General features: G+C 46.5%; 1 protein-coding gene and 1 pseudogene across 1 annotated transcript; both read left to right on the top strand.

The window, feature by feature from the left end:
- The first annotated feature begins 6,362 nt into the window (after positions 1–6,362).
- LOC136454953 (uncharacterized) lies at positions 6,363–9,607 on the top strand (annotated as a pseudogene).
- Positions 9,608–10,753: 1,146 nt separating this feature from the next.
- Positions 10,754–13,630, top strand: LOC136452673 (putative receptor protein kinase ZmPK1). Its single transcript, XM_066453261.1, has one exon. It carries the CDS (start codon positions 10,754–10,756, stop codon positions 13,229–13,231), a length of 2,478 nt encoding a protein of 825 aa, XP_066309358.1. The 3' UTR covers positions 13,232–13,630.
- The last annotated feature ends 13,352 nt before the right edge of the window (positions 13,631–26,982 follow it).

The following is a 26,982-nucleotide window of genomic DNA, read 5'->3' as shown; positions in this document are numbered from 1 at the left end:
ACCTTTAATTTGGTAGATTCTAATCATCATCTCCGATAATAGCCATTGGATTTATTGTAATTTATAAAAAAAAATTACCCACCTCTGCCATTATGAAAAATACTTAAAGTAACCCCTACTTGTGCATATAAATTATCCACCTCTGCCATTACGAAAGATAATTCAAAATAGCCCCCTAAATTTGTATATAAATTACCCACACTTATCATTATAAAAAATAATTCAAAATAACCCCCTAAATTTGTATCTAAATTACTCATTTTATCATTATGAAACATATTTCATAATAACCCTCTCACATTACATCTAAATTACCCACCTCTCTCAAATCTATATGTAAATACGAATATATGCTATTACAAAAAATCTATATTCATAAAGTATGAGACATATATATTTCTAAATTACAAACTTCTAGAAATATGAAATTAAGTAATCACAATGCTATGTTTGACCATGTATATACGGGACATATATATATTTCTAAATTACAAACTTCTACAACTGTGAAATTAAATAACCATAATGCTATGTGCGACCATGTATACCAAGTAGACATATATACATTAGTATAAATATTTATATTAATAGCTTATAAGCATGGAAAATGTTTAATTAACAAACTATTGCAATAACATAAAACCGGCAATTCCCTTTGAATTATATTAATACTCCCTAATCATGAATTTCATAAGTTGTTTTAAATAACTTTATACATTTTAACTAAAACATTATTATGTCATATCAATATTGATAATTTAATTTTTACAACTCTGTGATATATAAAATAATACGACACACATATAATTCTGTGATATAACAATTCAATAAGTTCGGTGCTAGGGTGCAATCTGAGTTTCAACTTAATTAACATGCGGAAAACAATATTACTAAGACCTAAACTCTTTTTAATAAAAATAAATTTTGAATAAAAAAATAAAAAACACTAGAGTTTCTACTTACATGTGGAAAAAATTGTACAACTTGGTTAAAAGTCGAAAGCTAAACTATAATTCATGAAATGGAAGCAATAAGAGTTTATATATCTTATGATTAGGTTTAAACTAAATGCATGCCATGCTGTAAAAAAGATAAATACTAGAAACGCTAACTAGAGGTTCTTAATGGAGCCTCAACTTTAATCCCCATGAGACACAATAGGAAAATAAAAGATAGATCCTAGAAATTTCTCACAAAAATCTGAAACATATAACCATCAATTTGGTATAACCTAATCACCATTGATAATAATAGCTATTAGATCTATTCTATTTTCTAAATAATTACCCACATCTGCTATTACATAAAACAACAAAAAAATAACTTATGGCTCTATATTTAAATTACCCACATACTCCCTCCGTCCCATATTATCTGTTGTTTCCGGTTTTCGTGCCACAAGTTTGACTCGATTTGTAGAAAATACATACAACATTTGTATCTCCAAATAAATTTATTAAAAAACTAGATTCAAAGATCTTTCCAATGATACTAATTATATACCATAAATATTAATATTTTTTAATATATATTTTATCAAAGTTGTTTCTCGGGAAGCGAAAGCGACAAATATTTTGGGACGGAGGGAGTATGCCATTAAGAAACATGATCTAAAGAAGACCTAAATTTGCATCTAATTACCCACGTATGCTCCTATTACAATAAATAATTTATGTAACCCAATTCTCATCTCATTACTAAAAAAATTAAATATGCTATCAAATTTACATCTAAAAATAATCAATATCTTCAATGAAAATTTGTGTAAATAACCATAGAGCATGTAGATGTTTTTACATTGTCCACTTCTATCAATATTAATATATTAAGATTTGATTAATATAAGCATACAAATTGTGTTAGCATACATGAGTGATAAATATACATGTTATGTTTCATCAACAACATATTTCCTTAACAACTCATATACTAATGATGCTATTTTTTTTCTAAAACCATATTTAGTAGCCATGACATAATTTATATAGGTTGTTACTTTATCTATATTTATATATTTTAACTAAATGTTTGACACGCCTATATTGGTAGTATAACCATAATTGCACGTATAATTCCTTGATAGGAAAATTCATTCATCCTAAGAATCGTGGGAGACTACTGATGGCTATATTTTTGTGGCCCTTTAAGATTACTATAGAGTAATTTGATCATTATAAGGCTTAATAAGACTTAAAGTTCTCTTGAGGTTAGCACTGCTACCCCTCATTTCAAGCTCTATCACTTATCTTAGGTGACATGGTGCATGTTTCAAATGATTGCATATACTATTGTAGTATTTAGGAATGTACTATATGACCTAAAATGTTGATTTTAAAGCCGTCCAAAATGAGAGTTAGTAAAATATACAATAAGCACAAGAGTTTTAACTTAAGGAAAAAAAATCTGTAGCAGTCAATAAAAATAAAGTTAAAAAAAATTAAAATTAAAATTCATGGCTTAATATATTTGATGCAACAAGGGTCACCATAGTTAATCGCAAGGAAACAAACTAATTGCATATTAAAATATACAAGGTGCCATGCAAAGTAAAAGAATTAATATGGATGAAAAATATACAAGTTAGTCCCTTGCAAAAAAAAGCAATTAATAAGTTTATGATCATTAGATATAGACTACAAAGTATCTATTATGTCAATTTTGTAGAAAATAAACAAAGAAAAGCATACAATTTAATATAAGTATTTTTTTATTAATCAAATCAAATATATTAATAGTACATCTTTTAAAATTCTAGCTCATGCGAGAGCACAGGTTGATGGACTAGTGGTTTATAATTGGCCGGATAGTTAATTCCTCGATCAAACCAATTAATGTGATTTTTTTGATACATTGTTTGGTTATTTGGAGTTGTTGTATATCCAGACATGTTCAGCCTTTTGTTTGTCTTCTCAGCAAAGATGTATTCACATTATTCCAACAACTATCAGGATCTTTGCTAGAGGTTTTTCGAGTTTCATCTACCATTTCTAGAGACTAAGCGGATTTTTGTCTGTCCGGTGCAGAGACTACGCTCTTGTTTGCCCTTTCCAAAGAAGCTGCAGAGTTTTGACTGCAGGAATTCTGTTTGCCCTCATCACTGCATATGAAGAAGCGTTCAATATAGAGTCCAAATTGGTTTGGACTTTGTCTATCATACGAAAGACCATTCATTCTATAAATATGTACCAGGTACGTTTGATTGACATCAAATAATTGAACAAATCAATCTACTATATCATTTCATATTACTATTTCATCTCTGCACTAGTTTGTTTCTTGTTCTTTATTGACATCTACTTTGTTACAACAACGAACACAAGGTTCTAAGGATGGTTAGGCCGCCCTAGGGCAGCCCATCACCACAGCTTGCCTTGACTAGGTTCCCCTCGGGCATATGGGGTGTTAGGTTTCAAAAGCTTCAGTTGCTGTGTCCCTTATGACGTGTATTGTGCATCGTTTTCATTGTCGGGGGCACATGTGATACATATAGTCGACAAAGTACTCAAACAAGATCAGAGTTCAGTTGATAGAAACCATCGGATTCAAGGAATAGTAAATGTGGCTTTAAACTTTTCATTTGTGAAGCAAATTACATGCACTCAGCCTCAGTATCTTCTCTTTTTCAGTTGTATCAACAATCAATTAGGCAAACATGGCATTGAAGCAAGTTAACTCGAAACATTTGTTAAATATAAATAGCAGGTGCTTGCTTTTTGTTCAAATCCAAACATACGAAGTTTCCGTTTGCCAGAACTTGAAACAGAACCTGTAAAATAATCACTCTTCAAGGTCACGGTCATTCGTTGGAGGCTTGGCTTGAAGTCATTGGCAGACGTTTAGCTGTCATTTCTCATTTTCTCCACCCTCACCTGCGGGGCATCCTATGAACAGTCCAAAGACCTTGACTTCAGTCTTCACCCTTGAGAGAGAGAGAGAAGTTGCAATATTTGACACCTAATACGTGTGCATTACTTCAATTAACACTCGTCGGAGCCTGACAGATGTCACCATCGTGCAAGGGCCTTGGCCCTGATCACAAACACCGCCACCTTGCCGGCTTACAAGTTCATCCAAACAAGATTTGTTTGGATACCTCCTATCCACTCAATCCACACATGTTGCAGTGAATTAGGATAAAAAATAGTTTAATTTCTATCTCAATTCATGCCAACAAATGTATATTGAGGTTGATAAGAGAGGAGCCAAACAATCCCCAGGTAGTTTTGCGTCTTCTTGTATGCTTTCAGCCAAAATTGGATGTATTTCCATTTAAAAAAGATCTTCCACTCCCATAGTCCCATGGCCCAAGTAAAAACACCAAGAAAAGGACGAATGAGGTCAATCTTCAGGACTTGGGCACATCTTTGTTGTCACGAGACCAGTTTTAGCGGAGGTTTTATAAAAATTTTATAGACATTAAATAATTTGATAGGACATAATATAAATGAAAAGAGACAACAAAAATTCAAATTCTATGGGATGAAATGAGTCTTATAAAGATGAAATTTGTTCACACTACTTTCATCATTACATTGAAGTCTCAGAAACTGAGATGTGAAATCTCCATTAAGATTGGCATTATACACAGTTCAAACGAAGTGCATGGACCTATCAATGAATCAAGTGGGCTATGAAATCACGGGTAGGGTGCCCTTTTCGATCGGAGTATCGGACCAGACAATTAATAAATGGCCCGGTATAGCTATTTTTTGACTAGAAATAATGCATTGTACTGCAACGCATTTTCTGAAAGCATATAAGATCGATTCAATAATCTGGAATGGTTGTTCGAAACTTCGAATCCCATGTGCATACCGTACACGCATTCGCCTCGCAACCAGTGGCGGATTTGATAAGCGCACGTATAAAGTAGTATTAGTTTTTTTTTGCGAGACCCAGTAACAGACGGGACGCTTACGTACACGAGCGCACATTCATCCCTATGAACATACGCACGTACACCTTACACATATGAGCACCTTCGAATAATCGAGTTAGACTAGCAAATCTCGAGGATGAGCACGACGTACCCAGTGCAAAGAGCTCCCGCTCTGTGCGGGGTCTGGGAAAGGATGTCAGTGGCAAGCCTTACCCTCGTCTGTGCAATGCGAGGAGACCACGACTCGAACCCGGGACCTTCCGATCACAGGCGGTAAGACTCTACCGCTTGCACCAGATCCGCCTTTCCTACCACTGAAAGAGTAACGCCGTTAAATCCTAGAATAAATTTAGAAAAATATGAGCATCAATATTAAGTCGAGAACTTAAACCTAAATTCAACAGGTCAGTTCGCTGTATTAGTTAGGAAAGCTAACGCACTACCCCTACTACTACTAGAAGTTTTTTTTTGCGAGGTGCCACTTGCAGTACTTTTATGACCAGCCACGTACCATTCTGATCTGTGTCTGTGTGCGTGATCCATGGTTTGGAGGCGGCCTAATAACCTGCCTAATCGAATATTTCGGTCTTGTTTCTTCCAAGTTTGAACACTAGTCTATTTCCATTCGGGTCAAGGTTAGCTCGCCTTTTGGTCAGGTCGTGAGCAATCTGCAATGGGATCCACGTAAGCACGGGCCCGGTTCGCTTATCTTATAATCCGTACTTTTCAGCTGGTTTTTTCAGTCGGGACACTATTTTTCTCACAACAAATCAGTCGGAACAGTGTTTCGGCTTGTTTTTTCAGCGAAACAAACGAGGCCATAAGATCGACGCGGCATAGATTAGTTATTCAGGGGATATCAGCAGTGTTGAAAATAAGGGTTTCAGCTTATTTTTTCAGAGAAGTGGAACCGTAAGTCTCCTTTCATTTCATACAACCCGATGGATTCAATGCTTCTTTTTGACTACCTTTTATATGGCTCTAACTATTGCTGTTAATAGATACATGTTTACTGGCAACCTTTATAAGATCTCGGTGAAATAGCCATATTCATCCTCAAATTTTCATCCAAAGTTCAAATTGGTCCCTCAACTATCAAAACAGCCACTTTAGTCCTTGAATTTGCAATTTCCGTTCAATCTCGTCCCCTGTCCGACGTCGTTAGCTCACACCGTTAAAATCTGAGATGATATTTCCATTAGGTCGACCTGAGAGAAGCACAACTCGACTTATCCTCTTCCATGACGGCTGCACGTGGAGGCTAGGGTTTGAAGCGTGGAGACGACGTCGAGGAGGGTGCGAACGGAGCCGCGCTGCTGGTTGGGTGCTGCTCGTGGACTCGCTGTGAAGGAGAGCAGAGACGGAGTTGGAAGTACAGGTGAGTCCATGTTTGCCCACATGAATCTTTGTCTCCTGTTGGTGGATTTGGTTTTGCTTTGAGGTGGAACCTGACCATGTAGTGGATCTGTAGGGCTGCAGTAAAATGTCAGATTTTGAGGTATTGAAAGTTAGATTTCATTTCAATCGGGATTTTGTTATTGATAGGTCAAAGGTGAAGTATTGCAATGGGGATTGGGGACTGTCACACATTGATAAGGACAAGCTATCTATCCTAGAACTTGAAGGCCATCTTTTAGATCATACAACTTTCCAAAGATGTATTAGGATGTACTGGTTGCCATTTGGTGCAGAAGTGAGTAGTGGAATGAAGCTATTGCTAGATGATAAGTCATGCCTGGACATGGTTAATGAGCTAGGTGCTGCAAGGGCTATGGACATATATACTGAGCCCATTGAAATTGATGCCAATGAAGAAATCGAGATACAGTATGAAGATGAAGATGTTTTTGCCTTATTTAGGGATGATAACATCATGGATTTGGATGCCCCAACCCATCTTGTGGCGAAACCTAATGAACAGATAGGTGAAAAAAATTTGGAAGATACTAAAATCATGTATTTGGAGGCTCCAACTAGTGTTGAGGTTGTTTAGAATGAACAAGAGGGAGAGACACATGAAGAATCAGATAGCGCTTGTGATGTGACATGATTTACATCTGATGAAGATGATGAAATTAGAGAGATAAGAGCCAAGTATGAAGACATTATGTCAAAAATGAAGAAGAGTGTAGAGATTCCAGTGGACACCCTAGCCGAACTTGATGTTCTCCAAAGAACAGAACCCAAGGTGGATATGACCTTGATTCAGATCAGGATGTGTCATATGATGAGGAGAGTGATGGTGTTTCAACTAGAAGAAAATGCAGATATCAAATATTTGATAGCTGTGCTGAGACTCCTCAATTTGCTATGGACATGTGTTTGAGAGGAAATGATCAATTAAAGGATGCCATAGAAAGGTACGCACTGAAGATGAAGGTAAATCTCAGATATGTCAAGAATGACAAATAAAGGATTAGGGTTGTATGTAGGTGGAAAGGTTGTCCTTGGCTTATGTATGCTTCGTACAACTCAAGGTCTGATTGATTTCATATTGTCACATATAATCCCAACCATGCTTGCTACCCAGAATTGAAAAATAAAAGATTATTAGCAAGCAGAATCTGTGACAAGTATGAGAATACTATCAAGGCTAATCCATCCTGAAAGGCTAGAGCAATGAAGGAGACAGTACAAGAAGATATGGGTGTAGATGTATCAATCACAATGATTAAAAGAGCGAAGCCAAAGGTAATGAAGAAGTTAATGGATTCTCAGAGTGGTGAATACTCAAAATTATTTGACTATGCTCTTGAGTTGAAGAGAAGTAATCCTAGAACTAGTGTACACATTGCTCTTGATCCAGAAGAAGAGGACCATGTTTTCTAGAGAATTTACATATGTTTCGATGCATGTCGAAGGGGTTTCTTAGATGGATGTAGGAGAGTCCTTAGGCTAGATGGTTGCTTTCTTAAGGGACCTATGAAAGGTGAGTTACTATCAGCAGTTGGAAGGGACGCGGATAATCAGATTTACCTAATAGCATGGGCTATTGTGGAATATGAGAATAAAGATTCGTGGGATTGATTTCTTGGACATCTTCAAGAAGATATCAATATACCTATTGATGCTGCGGGATGGGTGTTCATTATAGACCAACAAAAAGTAAGGGAACAAATTTATTTATGTAGCTTTTAACATGCATGCATCAGTTAGCTTATAAATTGTGGACTGACATCCACTTCATTTATTTATGTAGGGCCTACTAAGTATTATTCAGCAACTATTTCCATTTGCTAAGCACAGAATATGTGCTCGTCATATCTATGCTAATTGGAGGAAAAAGCATAGGCTACAGGAGTATCAAAGAAGGTTTTGGAAGATTGCAAAGGCACCAAATGAGATATTATTTAATCATTACAGGAACAAGCTTGCTGTGAAAAATCCTACAGGATGGGTAGATTTGGAGAGAACAGACCCTATACATTGGTGTAGAGTTTGGTTCAGGCTTGGATCAAACTGTGAATCAGTTGATAACAACATGAGTGAATCATTCAATAGTTGAATTATTGAAGCAAGATTTAAACCTATCATAACTATGTTCGAGGACATAAGGGTCCTAGTAACTAGAAAAAATCAAGAGAATAGGAGCAATAGTGAGAGGTGGATTACAACAATATGTCCCAATATATTAAGAAAGTTTAGAAAGATAAGACATTGGACCCAATTTTGTCATGTCTTATGGAATGGTGAAGCTGGATTTAAAGTGAGAGACAAGAAATGGAGGTTCACTGTGGATCTGAAAAACAAGACATGTTCTTGCAGATTTTGGCAAGTCTCTAGGATTCCATGTCAACATGCTTGTGCTGCTCTATTCAAAATGGGTGAAGAGCCTAACAATTACATACATTTGTGTTTCTGGATTGAGCAATACAAGAGGACATATCAGTATGTCCTGCAACCCGTGGAGCATGAGTCAGCCTGGCCTGTATCTCCAAATCCAAAGCCATTGCCTCCTAGAGTGAAGAAAATGCCAGGGCGCCCACCCAAAAATAGAAAGAAAGATCCTTCACCAAGTCATCGAAAGTTGGTACTAAAATTAGATGCAGTCGATGCAAAAATACGGGTCACAACTCCAGGACATGCTCTGTGAAAATGGTGTTTATGTATTTCTGATTTTTTCCTTATTATTGTAACGTATTGTTTCACATGAGATGAATCTAACTTCTACTATATAACAACAGGAGGACACAGGGGCGCATAATCCATCACAACAAGCTGGACTGAACCTGAACAATCCAAGCAATAAAAAAGAAAGTGTCCCGCCACATCTTCAACTCAAAGCAAGAGGTCTGATGGATTATACTATAATGAAAGGACTGATTCTTCCTTTACCCAGGTTACTAAGCTGTACCAATCATTTCATATTAGTTGCATATACTATTACAGCAAAGTAAATTGAAATATCTTTTTTCTATTGTAGTCTGGCCAAAACAAGAGGCTAGCTTCTTTTTCAAGATGCAAGTCCACTGCTAAAGCATCAGTAAAGGCATCTGTTGGTGGGAGTGCCTCTATTGTCATTGAGACAAATGCTAAAAAAGATGCCGCAAAGGCAACCATATCAGTGTAACAAGCGGCCGTGCATCTGCAAACATTCAGTCCACTTCACTTGGACGTGGATCAGCAGCAGGACAACATAGCTCCTCTCTGAAAAAAAACAGGAAAACAACTCGAGGCCTTAAAAAAGAGCATCATGTAATTTCAGTAGGCATTGACTGTCAGAGTTAATCCTTTGTGAACAACATTTTCTATGTCAGCTGATATTGAGACATGAGATATTTTATTTTCTCGCAAAATCATTTGATTTCAAAAATCCTTACAAGATTATCTATGGTTCTACAGCCACTTACAACAACTATGCTGGTAGAGTACATGGGCTGTGCTGACGGAGTAAGCTGCTGTAGCAGATGACGTCGGACAGAGGATGAGATTGAACGAAAATTGCAAATTCAAGGACTTAAGTGGCTGTTTTGATAATTGAAGGACCAATTTAAGTTTTGGATGAAAATTTGAGGACGAATATGGCTATTTCGCCTGAGATCTCCAAGGAGGGCATCACTCGTCCTTCACGGACAAATAGTAGTACACTCGAATTTCCGTGGCATTAAGAGCGCGTTTAGTTGGTGAAAATTTTTGGTTTTTTTGGCTACTGTAGCATTTTCGTTTGTATCTGGCAATTAGTGTCTAATTATAGACTAATTAGGTTCGAAAGTTTCGTCTCGCGATTTCTCACCCAACCGTGCAATTAGTTTTTTTCGTCTATATTTAGTACTCCATATATATGCCGCAAGATTCAATGTGATACTTTAAAGTAAAAATTTTTAGGAACTAAACAGGGCCGAATCTACTACAATCACGTACGGTGTATGCACCTAAGAACGATGTGATATCTGATGGAAGACCAATACTGACATCGCGACATGTCAAACGGTACACATGCGTCCATACAATACAAGCGCGCGTTTAGTTTCACAAAGTTGGAATTTGGGGCTACTGTAGCAATTTCGTTTTTATTTGGTAATTAGTGTTCAAACATGGACTAATTAGGCTCAAAACATTCGTCTCGCAATTTCCCACCAAACTGTGCAATTAGTTTTTTTTCGTCTACATTTAATGCTTCATACATGGGCCACAAATATTCGATGTGATGACTACTGTAGCACTTTTTGCGATTTTGGGTTGAAACTAAACATGGGCCAAATATACAATGCAAGAATGTACTACTGGACGACCAAGAGCTAGACGCCTAGACCTCCATGACCATCTCACCTAAATAAATCTCTTAAACTACACGCCCGCGCGCGTCACTTGTCTGTCCGTCCAGATTATTATATATAGAGAGTTAAGTTAGGGACAAAGAATACTTCTAAATCAATGGCTCTTCATCTAGCTTACATACTATCATTTGTTTCCATCCCAGCAAAACAGCGTAGAATGCTGCGAAAATCCCCCCGTCTAGCCTTCTTGATTTCTCTGCTCTCTCTTCTGCTGCGCTCGTCGGCGTCGGCGCCGGCGCAGCACATGCTGGGCGCCGGCTCCTCCCTGTCCGTGGAAGACCACGCGCGGGCCTTCCTGGTGTCCCCCGACGCCACCTTCTCCTGCGGCTTCCTGGAGGCCGGCAACAACGCCTTCTCCTTCTCCATCTGGTACACCGACGCAACGAACAAGACCGCCGTCTGGACGGCGAACCCCGACGCGGCCGTGAACGGCAGGGGATCCAGGATCTCGTTCCGTCACGACGGGGGCCTGGCCCTCTCCGGCGCCAACGGGACGACGGTGTGGGAGAGCAAGACGAGCGGCGCGGGTCTCTCCGTCTCCCTCCTCAACTCTGGAAACCTCGTCATCTCGGATCCGTCGAGCAGCGGCGGCGGCCGCACCATGTGGCAAAGCTTCGACTGGCCGACGGACACGCTGGTCCCGTCGCAGCGGCTTACCAAGAACACCACGCTGGTGTCCAGGTACTTCTACCTCTACTACGACAACGACAACGTGCTGCGGCTCCGCTACGACGGCCCCGACATGTCGAGCATCTACTGGCCGGACCCGGATTACGGCGTGTTCCCCAACGGCCGGACAACCTACAACAGCTCCAGGATCGCTGTCCTCGACGACACCGGCGTCTTCCTGTCCAGCGACAACCTGCGAGTCGTCGCCTCCGACCTGGGCCACCCCGGAGTCAAGAGACGGCTGACCATCGATCCGGACGGCAACCTGAGAATCTACAGTCTGGACCCGTCGACCGGGGGCTGGACGGTGACATGGGCGGCGATGGCGCAGGCGTGCTCCGCGCACGGGCTGTGCGGCCGGAACGCGATCTGCGTGTACCAGCCGAGCCTCAGATGCTTGTGCGAGCCCGGTCACGAGATGGTCGACCGGCACGACTGGCGACAAGGTTGCAGACCCATGTACAGCGTCCCCAACTGCAGCCAAGCGGCGCCGCCGGAGCAGCGGTTCAAGTTTGTCGAGGTGCCGCACACCGACTTCTACGGCTACGACGTGGGGTACAACGCCTCCTCTGATACGTTCGAGCACTGCAAGAAGCTATGCTTGGAGATGTGCTCGTGCGCCGCTTTCTCCTACCGGCCGTTCGAAGGGCGAGGCGTCTGCTACCTGAAAGGCTTCCTCTACAACGGCTACACGTCTCCAAACTTCAACGGCAACATCTACCTCAAAGTGCCAATCGGTTTCGATGCCTCGGCTCAGTCAGTCTCTGCACGTAGCTCCGAAGGCCTTGCTTGCAATCCTGACTGTCCCGAGATCGTTCAAGGAACTCCAGACACGTTCCGGGCATCCAGAAACAACGCCAAATGGTCGTACCTGTTTGCGTTCGCCGGAGTGCTGGGAGTTCTTGATATTATCTTCATTGCAACAAGCTGGTGGTTTCTCTCCAGCAAGCAGAGCATACCCAGCTCGCTAGAGGCAGGGTACAGGATGGTCACGGGCCAATTCAGGAGGTTCACGTACCGGGAGCTCAAGGACGCGACGGGGAACTTCAAGGAAGAGCTCGGCCGGGGCGGCTCCGGCGTCGTGTACCGCGGCGTGCTCGACAAAGGGAAGGTGGTGGCCGTGAAGAAGCTGACGAACGTGGCGGGGGGCGACGAGGAATTCTGGGCGGAAATGACGTTGATCGGACGGATCAACCACATCAACCTCGTCAGGATCTGGGGCTTCTGCTCCCAGGGCAAGCACAAGCTGCTGGTGTACGAGTACGTGGAGAACGAGTCGCTGGACAGGCACCTGTTCGACACGGACAGGACGCTACCGTGGCGCGAACGGTACAGGATCGCGCTGGGCACGGCCAGGGGCCTCGCCTACCTTCACCACGAGTGCCTCGAGTGGGTCGTCCACTGCGACGTGAAGCCGGAGAACATCCTGCTGACGCGCGAGTTCGACGCCAAGATCGCCGACTTCGGGCTGGCCAAGCTCTCCAAGAGGGACAGCGCCGCCGCCGACAGCATGCCGCTCTCTCACATGAGAGGGACGACGGGGTACATGGCGCCGGAGTGGGCGCTCAACGTTCCCATCAACGCCAAGGTGGACGTGTACAGCTACGGGATTGTGCTGCTAGAGATGGTTATGGGGTGCAGGGTGTGTGACCAGACGACGGCGGGCGGGGAGCGCCTGGAGATGTCGCAGATCGCTCAGGCGTTGAGGCAGGTGGTGGCTACCGGCAACGTCGTGCCCTTGGTGGACGGTAGGTTGCAGGGACAGTTTAATCCTCGGCAGGCCCTGGAAATGGTGCGGATTTCCTTATCGTGTATGGAGGATAGGACCAACCGGCCGACAATGGACGACGTTGCCAAGGCTCTCACAGCCTGCGACGACGAGGACGAGCATCCCGCATACAGGTAGAGTCATACCGTTAGGATCAGGAGATAGAAACTTTTTTGTTTTTTTTGTCTCATAGGATAGAATTGGAGGGTTAGTATCCTGTCAAATTTTATACAAATTATAGAATTGGAGGGTTAATATCCTGCGATGACGAGGACGAGCATCCCGCGTACAGGTAGATTTATACACTCATACTGTTAGGATCAGAAGTGTCAACACTACTACTGTAGGGCAATAAGCATCGCAGAAGAAGCAACATGGGAGGTGGCTGCGGAACAAGCCTAAGAACGCGCGTCTAGGCCCGTTCGCGAACACAGGCCCAACACATTGGACACTGGCCTAGAGTGCAGTACTTAAGGAAGGGAAGAGAGAGTGAGCTTGATGCTTATGAAAATTGTAAACGAATTCCCGAAACAACTTAATTCCTCCCAATCTTCTTTTCCCCAAGTTTGTTGCTAACAATCTTCCCCAAGTTTGTTGCTAACAATCTCATATCAGACTTCTCGATCTTCCCACCTTTCTTCGCACTATGTCTCTCACCCTGGACCTGCTGCCGTTGTCGTCCACGACCACTACACCCGCCGGCAACGGAAGCTCGATGCTATGGATCCTAGTTTGAAGTTTCTCCTCAACAAATTCAACCGTCGCTTCGACGATCACGACACCAAGTGGGAGCAACGCTTTGCTGATCTGAATTGTGATCGCAGTGCTCATGATGTCATTGTTGACTGCCGCTTCACCGAGCTCACCCAACCCTCTGCAGTCATCGACCAGCGCCTCGCTAATTTGGAATCGGTGTGGGTGAACCAAGAAGTAGACGTCACCATGCGCCTCTACGACCTCGAAGTTGTTCGCGTCCAGTAGATCTCGGACGAGCGTGATGAGTGGGTAGCGGAGCTCGAAGTGGTGGCTGCGGACATCAATGCTTGGAGTCCCGAGTTGGAGGGCGTCGTCGATGACCTCAAGCTCGAAGTCCAGAAGATTGCGAAGCATTGGGACCACATGGTGCTCTACACATTGTCTCCATGTTAGGGGAATTAATTCGGATAAGAAGTGGAACTTGATCCGTGATCGCATTTTGGAAAGTAACTGTGAAATTGCTTGCTTTCAGGAAACAAAGCGGTTGCTTTTTTATTTATCTTTCATTCATCACTTTTGTCCTCCTTTTGACAGTTTCGAATTTCTTCCTTCCGTGGATGCATCTGGCAATTCTCTCATAATCTGGAAAAGCTCTTCCTTTAATGACAATCTTGTTTTCCAGAATAATTATGCTACTACTATTGTGTTCACTCTCTTTTTAATAATGCGACCTGGCTCCTCACCAAGATCTACGCTCCTTGCACACATGTGGATAAAAGGAAGTTTATTCGGTGGTTTCGGAATGTTCAAATGCCTGATTTGGTAGACTGGCTTGTCGTTGGTGACTTCAATCTATATAGACATCTTGATGATACAAACAGACCAGGTGCTGACCATGCAGAGATGTTTATGTTTAATGAATCCATTAGCAAGCTTGGTTTAGTTGAGTTGCCTTTGAGAGGAAAGAGGTTCATCTGGACCAACAAGCAGCATCCCCCTTTACTTGAGCACTTGGATTGGTTTTTCACTTGGACTACCTGAACTTTGGCCTATCCTAACACTGTCTCTTTCTATGGAGACTTCAGATCACGTGCCTTGTTTGATTAACATTTCAACTAATATTCCTCGGTTTCATATTTAGATTTGAGAATTTTTGGTTATTGCATGAGGACTTCTTAAACCAAGTTCAGCAGGGTTGGTTTTCCCCTTTCTAGCATTCAGACACAACTAAATTTCTTACTGCTAAATTTAAGAATTTGTGGAAAATTTTAATGGAATGGAAAAAGAGCCTATCAAGTCTCAAAGAAAACATTGCAAATGTCAAGATGGTCTTAGTTTTCTGAGCTTTTTGGAAGAATGCAGGGACTGATCTCTTATTGAGTGGAATTTCAAAGCATTACTTGAAGATAAATTGATTTTGCTCCTCAAACAACATAAGGCTTACCGGAAACAGAGAGGTATAGTCAAATGGGTCACTCTAGGTGATGCTAGTACAATGTTTTTTCATGCCCATGCCACAGCAAGGTACAGAAGAAATCTTATTACACAATTATATGGTGAATCTGGTCAAGTTTTTTATCAGCATCAGGAAAAGGCACATATGATTTGGCAGGCTTTTAAAGACAGACTTGGCACAAGTAGCTTCACTGGTGTCTCCTTTGATCTGGCTTCCTTGCTTTCAAATACAGTAGACTTAACCTTTTTGGCTGACACTTTTAGCAGGATGGAGATTGACTCAGTGGTTAAAGTTTTACCCTCAGACAAGTCTCCAAGACCTGATGGGTTTAACACATATTTTATTAAGAAGTGTTGGTCCATAATATGTGAAGATTTCTATACTCTCTGCTCTGCTTTTTACTTTGGGGACATCTGTTTCCAAAATATTAATGGCTCCTACATAACTCTAGTCCCTAAGAAACATGATGCTTCAAAGGTTGCTGACTATAGACTCATTTCCTTACTTCATTGCTCTATTAAGATCATTACAAAGATTTTGGCTAATAGACTGCAATTTGTCCTGCCTTCTTTGATTCATTTATCAGAACCAATATGGTTTCATCAGAAATAGAACCATTGAAGAATGCATTGTTTGGGCTCTAGAGTATGTTCATATGTGTCATCAATCTAGGAAAGAGATTATTATTTTTAAGCTTGACTTTGAAAAGGCTTTTGATAAGGTAGAGCATGAGTATATGCTTAAAGTCTTGAAAGCCAATGGCTTTCCCCAGAAATGACTCCAATGGATGAGGCTAATCTTTGCTTTAGAAACCTCGACAGTTCTAGGGGAGTTAGACAAGGGGACCCCCTCTCACCACACCTGTTTGTGCTAGTAGCAGATTTTCTATAGAATACTGTTAATTCATCAAAGAGTAATGGCCTTCTTCACCTGCTATGGGGGGTATAACCCTAGGTACCTATGGCAATTGACATGGGCCGCACCACCAGGGGAGGTCCAGACCATAAGATCAAGGCCTACGGTGCTCGGCTCTGGTCGGCGTGCACCGCAAGTAAGGATGGCAGCGGTTCGGTTTCGGGTCGGATATCCGTGGGTTTTGGGTCCGCAGGTTTCAGTTTTGGTTCGTGGTTTTCGCCCATGGTTTTTTGGGTTCGGATACCCGAAATACCACGGGTTTGGGGCGGGTTTGAAAAATAACCCGCGGAGCTCCATCAGGTACCCGAAATAATTTGGCCTACTAAAGGCCCATTAGGAACCCTAGGTATATAATGGGAAGATACACCGAGGCGTCCAGGCTCTAGGCACACGCCGCACCCCGCACGGGCACACGCCGCACGACCACACCCGGTAGCCCCCGTAGTCCCGCACGCTGCATCGGCGGCTCGGTGCACCCCAGTCCCCCACCTCGCCGTCTCCACTGCCGGCCACCTCCTCGCCGCCGGCCATCTCCCCGCCTCCGGCCGTCTCCACTACAGGCCGCACCCCACCGCCGTGGTGCCATGCGTCGCCCCGTGACCACGAGACCCCGCCACCGTGCGCTGTCCCATGAGGAGGCCGTGCCCCGCCGCTGTCCTGGCACTGTTACTGTATTGATTAAGAGTGGTATACTGTGTAATGTACTATTCATGTTCGGGTTTCGGTTAATCCATCGAGTTTCGGGTACCCGCAGGTTTCGGTTTCGGGGATGGATTTTCACCCGAATCGGTTTTCAGGTCGGATTCGGATTTTCAGTTCGGGTTTTGGTTTCGGGTGCCCAGGCACTCCACCTGATCCAAACCCACCCCGTTGCCATCCTTAATCGCAAGATAATCAGAAGACATCTTGGCGATGAAGAAAGATCTGTTCGGATATGATAGATATCGTATTCCTTATAAATACTTACCATATAGCCGAATAGATCTATACCTAAACTGATCTGTAACCCTACCCTCCATACTATATAAGGTGGGTAGGGACCCCCCTCGAAGGCATCTCATATTCAATATAATCCACCAAAGACACATGACGTACGGTATTACGTCGATTAGACGGCCTGAACCTGTCTAAATTGCTTGTCTCTGCGCTTGTGTCACCATCTGGCTCCTATTATGCGCACCTCCATCGATTCATCTACTACCATGGGCATACCCCTCGGTAGACTACTGTCGGTGTTTTGAGTTGCCACCGACAAGTAAATTTCTAATATTGCGCGTCTGGCTCCGATGGTGTGCTTAGAAGACATGAGGTTTATACTGGTTCGGGCAGAATATCCCTACATCTAGTTCATTGCTACTGCTCGTGTTACTAGCACTGAAAGTTCATAGTAGGGGTTACAAACGGGCGAGAGAGGGATAGGTCCCAAGTCTCTGGTGAAAGGAGTGAACGGGTGCTGAGAAAGCTCGGTTGCTACTCAGCCGTGTGTTCAGGGTTAGATGGGTTCGTGATGGTTCAATCGGATCTAGCTTGAATTGATGTGATATGTTTCAATGCCCCTTATGGGATGCCCTGCTTTCCCTTTTTAGGCCAAGGGAAAGCATGGATTATAGTAGAGGAAAAAGAAGAATGAGAGAGAGAGAGCCGAAGGCCTTCAGGATCGCTGGGTCCTTCTTCTCCTTCATGCGGGTCCCACCGACCCTATAGATGTCAACAGGGACGGCTTTGCATCGTGGTCCTATCCGTCACTAGCACCACGCGCAGGTGTCATATGCCGGTCATGGCGCTCCACTCCATCCTAGCGAATGTCGTGGTGAACTGACACACCCGTCAGTGTTCGTACGGGGGTTAGGCAGAACAGCACCGGTACGCCCGATGCTGTTCTTGATATGAATCCTCCAGTATGGCCCGTCAATGCCATGGGTTACACCAGGGCGTGCCAGTCTCTTCCCTAGTGTTAGAGCTTTGACTTAGGCCCATACGCTTGGACCTAGAGTGGTTGGCGGTGATATGGGTCTCCGTCGGGCAAGGCAGAGCCTGCGGCCTTGGGGTCGGGCGAGGCGGAGTCCTCCCCTAGAGGCCGAGCGAGGCAGAGCGCAAACCTAAGGGTCGGGCGAGGCAGAGCGTAGACCCAAGGGTCGAGCGAGGTGGAGTCCTCCCTAGAGGCCGGGTGAGGCAGAGCACAAACCTGAGGGTAGGGCGAGGTAGAGCCCATGGCCTCGGGGTCAGGTGAGGTGGAGCGTAGACCCAAGGGTCAGGTGAGGTAGAGTCCTCCCCTAGAGGCCAGGTGAGGCAGAGCCCACAGCCTTGGGGTCAGGTGAGGCGGAGCATAGACCCAAGGGTCGGCCTTGGGGTCGGGTGAGGTAGAGCATAGGCCCAAGAGTTAGGTGAGGCAGAGCCCACAGCCTTGGGGTCAGATGAGGCAGAGTCCTCCCTTAGAGGCCGAGCGAGGTGAAGCGTAGACCCAAGGGTTAGGCGAGGCGGAGCGCAGACCCAAAAGGTTGTGCGAGGCGGTCCCTCTCCCTAAGGCCGAGCGAAGCGGAGCTTGCGCGCTGAGGGGTCTGGTCGACCTGTAGTCATGCTCTTGACTGCTCGGATGAGTCAATGTTGATGGTCATTAGCTCCTGTTCTTCGAGTACCCTAGTATTGGTCCCCGACTGTAGCCCCCTGAGCCTGCGGAGGAGTAGAAAACTCCTTCAGAGGTTTTTCTGACCGGGAGGACTCTGATGGCCTTGGCCTTCTTTTGTCTCCCACGGCGTGACCTAGGGACGGTGATTCCCTTTCGTCATGATCAAACCCCTTGGGGGTACAGCCATGAGGTTTGGTGGGTCAAAAAATGTCCTTCCCTGATTTCGACCCCTTCAGGGGTCTGTCGTTCCACGACCGTGCGTTCGGTGTCCTTACGAGCCCAACTTTCCTTGAGCCCTTCGTGTAGCGGGGTCCGGTCGAGGGTCGGCTCGTCTTTGTGATTGTCACCCCATCTGAGCCGTGCCTTGATTTTCTTCTATGGATGGGCCATGGTGCTCGATGAGTTGTCAGCTGGCTGGCCCGAGTGGGGCCCCAGCATCCTGTTCATTGGGATCCAGCTTGGGTCAATTAGTGACCGACTCTAGACCCTCGGAGGTCAATCCATATAGTTTTCGGGTACGTTTGACTAGTCCTGAGGGCCTTCTACCTTTCTTTCAAGGAAAAAACCATGGATCGTATTCAGCCAAGACTTGAACATGGGCCGGGATGCCTACGACGCTTGTGCGCTTGGGTACCGGCCGCTAGCGGGCCCATCCCTTTCCACCCCTCACTTTAAAAAGTCGCCCGGAGTGGTTGTTGAATCCGTCGATGGGCCAACCTTCAAACTCCTAGGCCTAGATAGGACGTAGTAGAGTTTTTAGCACCGTATCCCTTACCTGTGATGGGTCGTGGCCCATCCAGAGAGGCAAAACGTCTGGCGAGTTTTTTCGAGGGAATGGACAGAGATTGCGTGCATGCGTCCCATGGCAATACGTGGTGGCAGATCATGGCAGGCATGGAGATCTAGGTGGGTGGTTGGTTTCCTTGCACCCATTGCCCTTATAAAATCAAAGGGTTTGCCCTCCGGGTTCCATACATTGCGTCCTTGCCTCCATAGCCATGACCGTCGCCGCCAATCGCTTAGGTTTCCTACCTCTGCATCCCCATCGCCATCGAGCCTGCATCTATCTGCCCCACCTCTAATGGATCCATGGTACTGCTTTGACATCACCTTCCAGCGCATGGAAGGCCTCATCCATCGCGGTCTTCTCTGCACGCGGACCTCGGCTGAGGAGTGGCTGCTGCTCGGTGAGGAGGATCTGCCGTCCTCGCTCGATGGCTATGTGGTGTCATTTTCCCACTTCCATGAGTGTGGGTTCGCGACCCCCACCCACAAATTTTTCCAGGGGTTGCTACACTATTACAAGATCGAGCTGCAGCATCTCAACCCAAACGGGATCCAGCAAATGGCGGCGTTCGTCGCCCTATGCGAGGGGTTCCTGGGGATTAGCTCCCACTTCGATCTGTGGAGGTACTTCTTCACTGTTACCCTCTAGAAGAAGAGGGAGAAGTGCAGTAGACAGGAGCTGCATATGCCGATGGGGTGCACCAGCATCCAACTTTGGAACAATCGGGTCATCGAGTACCCGCCCATGCGGCTCTCGATGTCCAATAAGGGGTGGCATTCATAGTGGTTCTACCTCAAGAATGATGTCACTGCCCCTCTACTAGAGTTCACCGAGTGCCTGATCGAAGAGGCCTTGGAGTCATGGAGGAAGTGGGGTGTCCTGAAGAAGGACAAGAAGAAGATCTGGGACCACATCGCCGCCACCTATATCCTGAAGGAGAATGGCCTGAAGGGGTCGGGCATCATCGAGTCCTACCATGCAAGGAGGGTGGCGCCGTTGATGATGCGTAAGCTCCTACTATACGCGATGGCGCCCGAGGCATCATTCGATGGAACGACGCTCGCCAAGGGGGCACTCCCCAACTCTGAGATCACGCAACGCATCATGGAGGCAATGGAGCCCTCGTGGGACGATGTGGGTGCCCCCCTCAATTTTGTCTTCCTAGTGCTAGGACATCTTCCGATGTAGCCGGAGCCTGGCCATGTCATCTTTGTAAGTTTCCCCTTCTCTTGCCTTCTCTTCAATTGATTTCCTAACCCCTTGATACTAACTTTGAAAGGGGCAGGGCCAGTCGAGGGATCTCATCCTCATGGATCACCTGGCGCCATTGCCGTGGGATTTGGCCATGAGGACGGTGAATCGCGTTGAGGGTGAGCGACTGAGGAAGGCAAAGGAGGACAAGAAGAGGAAGAAACAGTGGAAGCTATAGGGGAGGACACTGATAGTGATGATGATGATGATGATGATGCCAATGACAAGGTAGCCGATGACATTGAGTGGGATGACCTAGAGAATGAGGATGCGCTGATAGGTATCGGTTCATCCTTTAAAGGCATCAAGACCCTTCCCATTCCATGGAGGGAAGGGTACATCTAGGGAGCTAGCGGAGGGGCCATACCATCGGCCTACCCTAGGAGCCAATAGGGGTGCATGGCTCTGCCACCACACCTGAGGTGCTAGCAGAGGTGGGTGGCTCAGCTATCATGCCCTAAGAGCCAAGGGAAGCGAGCCCCTCTGCCTAGGAGCAGGGGGTGGGCTCGAAATGGCCTCATTCCGACAAGGTGGAGCAAAGGTCGAGGGGTTCGCCCCCTAAACGCATCTGCCACCCGACAACGCTAAGGTGAGTTGTCAGTTCCTCTATTTTTTCCTGTTTTAGTTGGATTTCATCGTGACTTATGCTTTTTGTCCCTTGCAGCATCGGCAGGCAGCGCAATCCTTTGGCGCTGGCATCGAAGAAGAGCGTTGCCCTCCAATTGAGGCGGCAACCATTGGTTGGTGTCATGCCCATTTTGGGTGGGAGCAGCACCAGTGTGACCGCGTCGTCAGTCGGTCAGGCACTGCCCATGGTGGCGCCTGTGCCCTCAATGGGATGGGCGGATGCAGGGCCTCAAAGGGCACCTTCGGAGGTTGTAGAGCAGCCGGTGATGGCCGTGATATCGCTACCGATGACAGGGCGGATGGGGCTACCGACCGTGCTCGTGGCACCGACTGTGGTGGAGGTGACATAGCCAGTCATGACCCCACCAATGCAGGTGGAGGTGGCGGCGGCCGTGATAGATGGGTCACAATTGGGCGCAACCGCAGCGGTGCCTGAGGCACCAACATGACCCACGCCATCAGCGGCCCAAGCGACAGAGCCTATCATGGGCCGAACGGTGGGGGATGCGGCCGAGGGGTCCCTGGGAGTCATGGTGGTTCCAGAGAGGTCAGCGTCCACACCGCTAACCCCTTCCATCGCTGGAGGGGTCCCTCAGCGGGGACGTCATGGCAAGAGGGGTTGGCGATGCTTGGGACCGGTGGGGAGTCATCCCTGGTGCTGATGTTGGTAGGTAGCAACTCACCCTTATGGGGCGAGCCCCTGCTCCTGTGGACAAATCCACAGGATCCAGCATCGATGCTCTTCACCCACGCTGCCATGGCCAAGAGCATGGAGCGAGAGAGCCTCGATGTGGGGATCGTGTCCATGCTAGAAGCCTTGGACCACGCTAGGGGTGCCTTGTGCGATGTTGTCATTCCCTTCAGCCAGGTATTTGCCTGATCCTACTTCTTGCCCTTTTCTTTCTCTATATACTTTTTGTATTCTAACCATCGTTTCCCTATAGTTCCTCATAGCTCGTAGCTAGGGGAAGTCTTTGTTCCTTCATCAATGAAAGGAGACCTAGGATTGCCTCATCGAGGAGGCATGGCTACGCGGGGAGGTGACCGCTCAGCTTGTTGCTACCTAGCAGAGGGTGGCTGAGCTGACTCCCCTTGCTAAGAAAGAAGACAGTCTTCGGTCACGGGTGGCCGAGGCCCATCGAGACACTAACGAGGCCCAGAAGGCATTCGAGGCCCTATCGGTGAGGTCGTAGAGGGACGATGAGGAGGCTACCAAGGTCAGGAAGGAGTGGGACGAGCTGCTCTAGAAGGACGCTGAGACCCACTAGTGGATCCTCGACCTTCTGGCCAAGGTTGAGAAGGAAAGGGAGCTAAAGCTAGGGGCCAAGGAGAAGCTCATGGCCCTAGAGAAGAGGGCAAGCCTTGATGCCATGGTGGTCGCCCGACTACGTAAGGAGTGGGATGATCTACTCCAAACCATAGAGATGCTCCGCTCGGAGCATGGCGTGGCTCACAAGGAGCATGACCAAGCCTTTTGAGAGTGTGACTAGGCCTACCAAGAGTGCGACGACACATAGCAGAAGGTCGGCTCCCTCCAAGCTAAGCTCAGAAACACGATGACCCAGAAGCTGGAGGCCGAGAGCATTTCTACTAGGTTGGCTGTGGACCTCACCAAGGTGTGGAGGAATCTTTAGGTGGAGAGCGATGAGCTCGGTATCCTGAGCGCTGCCCTCAGAGTGGTCTACGATGACCTTGAGGTGGTGCGGTCAGAGGGGACTAGCTCGCTTGCGGCCCATGCCATCGACATCACGGCTCGGGCGCGCCAGCTTGAGAGGAATGCCCTTTGCGCTGGGGTCAATCAATCCTTCATGATTGCTCATTCTCATTATGGGGATAGCATCGATCTGGGATGATGAGCCATGGCTTCACGCCTAGCTATAAAGTCCATGAGCTAGAGGAGATGGAAGTGGCGGTGGCTCCCCTTTTGTAGGACCTAGCGGATAGGATCGAAGGCATAGTTCTTCTCTAGAGGGGTTAGTTAGTTCAATAGGTTAGGTGGTCATTCTTGTAATAAGCGAATAAGTTCCGACCCTTCTATATCGTTCGAACAAACTTGTCATTTTGTTTCATTTGATCAAATCGGTTCTTTTGTTTTGGTGCGAACGAATTTGGTTTTCCTCCCTTTTTGTGTGAAACAGGGTTCATGCGTTCTGACCCTTCCGTTTGTTAAGACCGTAGAGTTCAAGGTGTAGGAGGGAAACTCTGATCACGCTGGTAAGCAAGAGTGCCGTACCCGCTGGGGCATATGTTTCTTGCAATCCGACCAGCCTTCCTCAGCCATTCATTTCCGTAGACCTTTCCACTTAGTTTTTAACATGTGGAAGGGGTTGGGTGCGGTGACTGTTTTAGAGAGGGTGTATATATACCCTTATCAGCCCTCGAGTGAGACCCGACCCCTTGGCGTTGCTGGGGTCAAGTGTCACTAATGATCGAGGAGAGGATAGTGAAACTAGTAAGAGAAAGCGTCTCTTATTTTCGTACGTACCCCCTCCCTAGGACCTGAGCCGTCATTCTGTGACTGCGTGTTAGGTCTTCTTGTGAGTCCAACTTTCCTCGAGGCCCCCCGTATAGTGGGGGTCCGATCAAGGGTTGGCTTATTTTTGTGATCATCACCTCATCTATGGTTTTCACAACCGGAGGGGTTGAGCTAGCGTCACTTGCCTTGATGGCTTGAGTGATGCGCTCGGCGAGCTCATTAACGGGCATGTTTGAGTGGAATCTAGGTCCATCATCTGTGATGGGGCCAGCATAGCCCTCATGTGACATTCCACTGCTCCTTAACCTGCCTCTCGGTAGATGCTCGGGTCATTCCGAAGAGCGACTCAGGTGGCCAGCTGGTCTCTCCTTGATGGAGATTCTATGGGCTTGGCTCGAGGTTAGGATTGAACAAGAAGGTTAAGATGACCCTATCCACTTCTAAGTGAGTCCAGCGAAGGCCTCTGGGGCTCATGCATTTTCTCCCCTCGCTCTGGTCGACGTGAGGTGGCCTCGAACCCTTCGTGGGTTGGCCTTCGAACCGCGGTCAGTTGGATTCCTGAGTTAGGGTTAGGCAGCTCGAGCCCCCGAGGCTCATTAGGTTCGGTTGGGGTCAGCCAAGTTTCATGCGTCACCCCGTCCATGGTTTCCACAACCAGAGGGGTTGAGCTAATGACACTTGCCTCGATGGCTCGAGTGTCGCACTCGGTGAGCTCGCTAACGGGCATGTCCAAGTGGAATCTAGGTCCATCATTCGCTGACAGGGTCGGCATAGCCCTCAGGTGGCATTCCACTGCTCCTTAACCCACCTCCTAGCAGATGCCCATATCACTTCAGAGAGCGACTCAGGTGGCCCGCTAGCCTCTCCTCGATGGAGATTCTATGGGCTTGGCTCAAGGTTAGGATTAAACGAGAAGGGTCTAGATGTCCCTGTCCACTTCTAAGTGGGGTCGGGCAAGGCCACTAGGGCTCATCTACATTTTTCTCCTCTGGCTCTATTTGACGTGAGGTGGCCTCGAGACCTTCGTGGGCCAGCCTTCGAACCTTGGTTGATCGCCGCTCATATCAAATGAGATGACTACCGCTTTGTGATGCGACCCAAAGGTTTGTGATGCAGCAATTGCATATGTAATGCTTGGATATATGGGATGAATGTATGGATGAATGAATGAATGTATGAATGCATGCATGAGAATGGATGAATGAATGATCATGCAATGGAAAAGAAAAGTGGGGGTCGTAAAGTTACCTCGATGGCTCGAGTGATGGGTTCGGGGAGCTCTTACCAGATATGTCCGTGTGGGGTCCGAGTCCATCGTTTGTTGCAAAGCCGGCATAACCTGCATGGGGCATCCCACTACTCCCATTCTATCTCTCGGTAGTGGCCCGAGTCATTCATTCAACTTGGGTGACCTACCGACCTCTCCTCGATGGAGATTCCATAGGTGGCCCCCTCCAAACCCTTCCCGATAAGGCGAAGGCTAAAGCTCGGGTTGCGGGGACAAAAACTCTGATCACGCTGGTGAGCAGAAACACCGTAGCCACTAGGGCGTAGGTTTCTTGTGGTCCAACTAGTGTTACTCAAAGTTTGTTTCCACACACCTTGCTTCTAGTTTTTCAACATGAGAAGGGGTCGGGCATAAAGAATGTCCAGCGAATAGATACTCTTGCCAGCCCCCGAGTGAGGCCTGACCCCTTGCCGTTGCTAGGGTTAGGGGCTCGATAGTGAAATTGATAAGAGAAAATGTGCATAAATTAAGTGCGACCTATTGGCGCAGGGCCTACCTTGATGGTATGAGTGACGAGTTTGGGGAGCTCTTACCAGACATGTTCGAGTGGAATCCGGGTCCATCATTCATGATGGGGTCGACATAACACGCGTGAGGCATCCTGCTGCTCCCTACCCATCTCTTGGCAGCAGCCAAGCCATTCGATCAACTTGTGTTACCCACTGGGATAGGACTTACCTACTAATATAGGGGATGAGAACACCCCACCCAAAAATTTAGTTAGGCAGATGAGCCATGCAATGAACTTGTAATAAGTGGACAAGCTCTCTTAAATTTTGTTATAGCCTAACAGATTTTTAGCCCTTCTCCCCTTTTTGTATAAAAACATTAGTGCATTCTGACCCTTTCCATCGTTGAGGCCATAAAGCTTGAGGTGCGGGCGAACAAACTCTGATCACGCTGGTGAGCAAAGACGCCGTAGCCACTGGGATGTAGGTTTCTCACAGTCCGGCCAGTTTTACTTAGAGTTTGTTTCCACAAGCCTAGCTTCTAGGTCTCATCATGAGAGAGGGTCGGGCATGGAGAATGCTTGCTAGGCGGATAGACTTTTAAATGCATACCGACTCTTTTTGTAGCTAAGGTAAAAAAGCCCAAGGTGTGGAAAAAACTCTGATCACGCTGGTGAGCAAAGACGCCGTAGCCTCCGAGGCGTAGGTTTCTCGCAGTCCAACCAGTTTTACTCAGCGTTTGTTTCTACAAACTTCGCTTCTGGGTCTTAATGTGAGAAAGGGTCGAGCATAGAGAATGTCTTCTAGATAGATACGCTCTTACTAGCCCCCGAGCGAGGCCTGACCCATCGTCGTTGCTAAGGTCGGGTGTCACTAAAGATCGAGGAGTTTGAAAGCAAAACTAATAAGAGAAAGTGTGCATTTATTAAGGGTAAAAGCGATGTAGCTGCTCGATGTTCCAGGCATTAACGAAGACTTCGCCATTGATGGTCTTGAGCTTGTATGCACCTGGTCGGAGCACCTCCACAACGACGTATGGTCTCTCCCATGGCGGAGAGAGCTTGTGGCGGTTCCTGTTACTCTAGACGAGGCGGAGCACCAAGTCCCTGACGTTGAAGGCTCGACCCTGCACTCGACGGCTGTGGTGCTGGCGCAACGCTTGCTGGTATTTTGAGGAGTGGAGGATGGAGACATTGCACGCTTCATCTAGCTAGTCCATGGCATCTTCGAGGGACACCTCAGCTCCCTGTTCATCGTACGCCCTGACCCTTGGCGCTCCATAATCGAGGTCGGTCAGGAGTATAGTCTCAGAGCCATA

The sequence above is a fragment of the Miscanthus floridulus genome, chromosome 5 (genome assembly GCF_019320115.1).
Source record: "Miscanthus floridulus cultivar M001 chromosome 5, ASM1932011v1, whole genome shotgun sequence".
NCBI classification, from domain to species: Eukaryota; Viridiplantae; Streptophyta; class Magnoliopsida; order Poales; family Poaceae; genus Miscanthus; species Miscanthus floridulus.
Note: the sequence above shows the minus strand (reverse complement) of the source record. Positions and strands in the feature narration are given on the sequence as shown.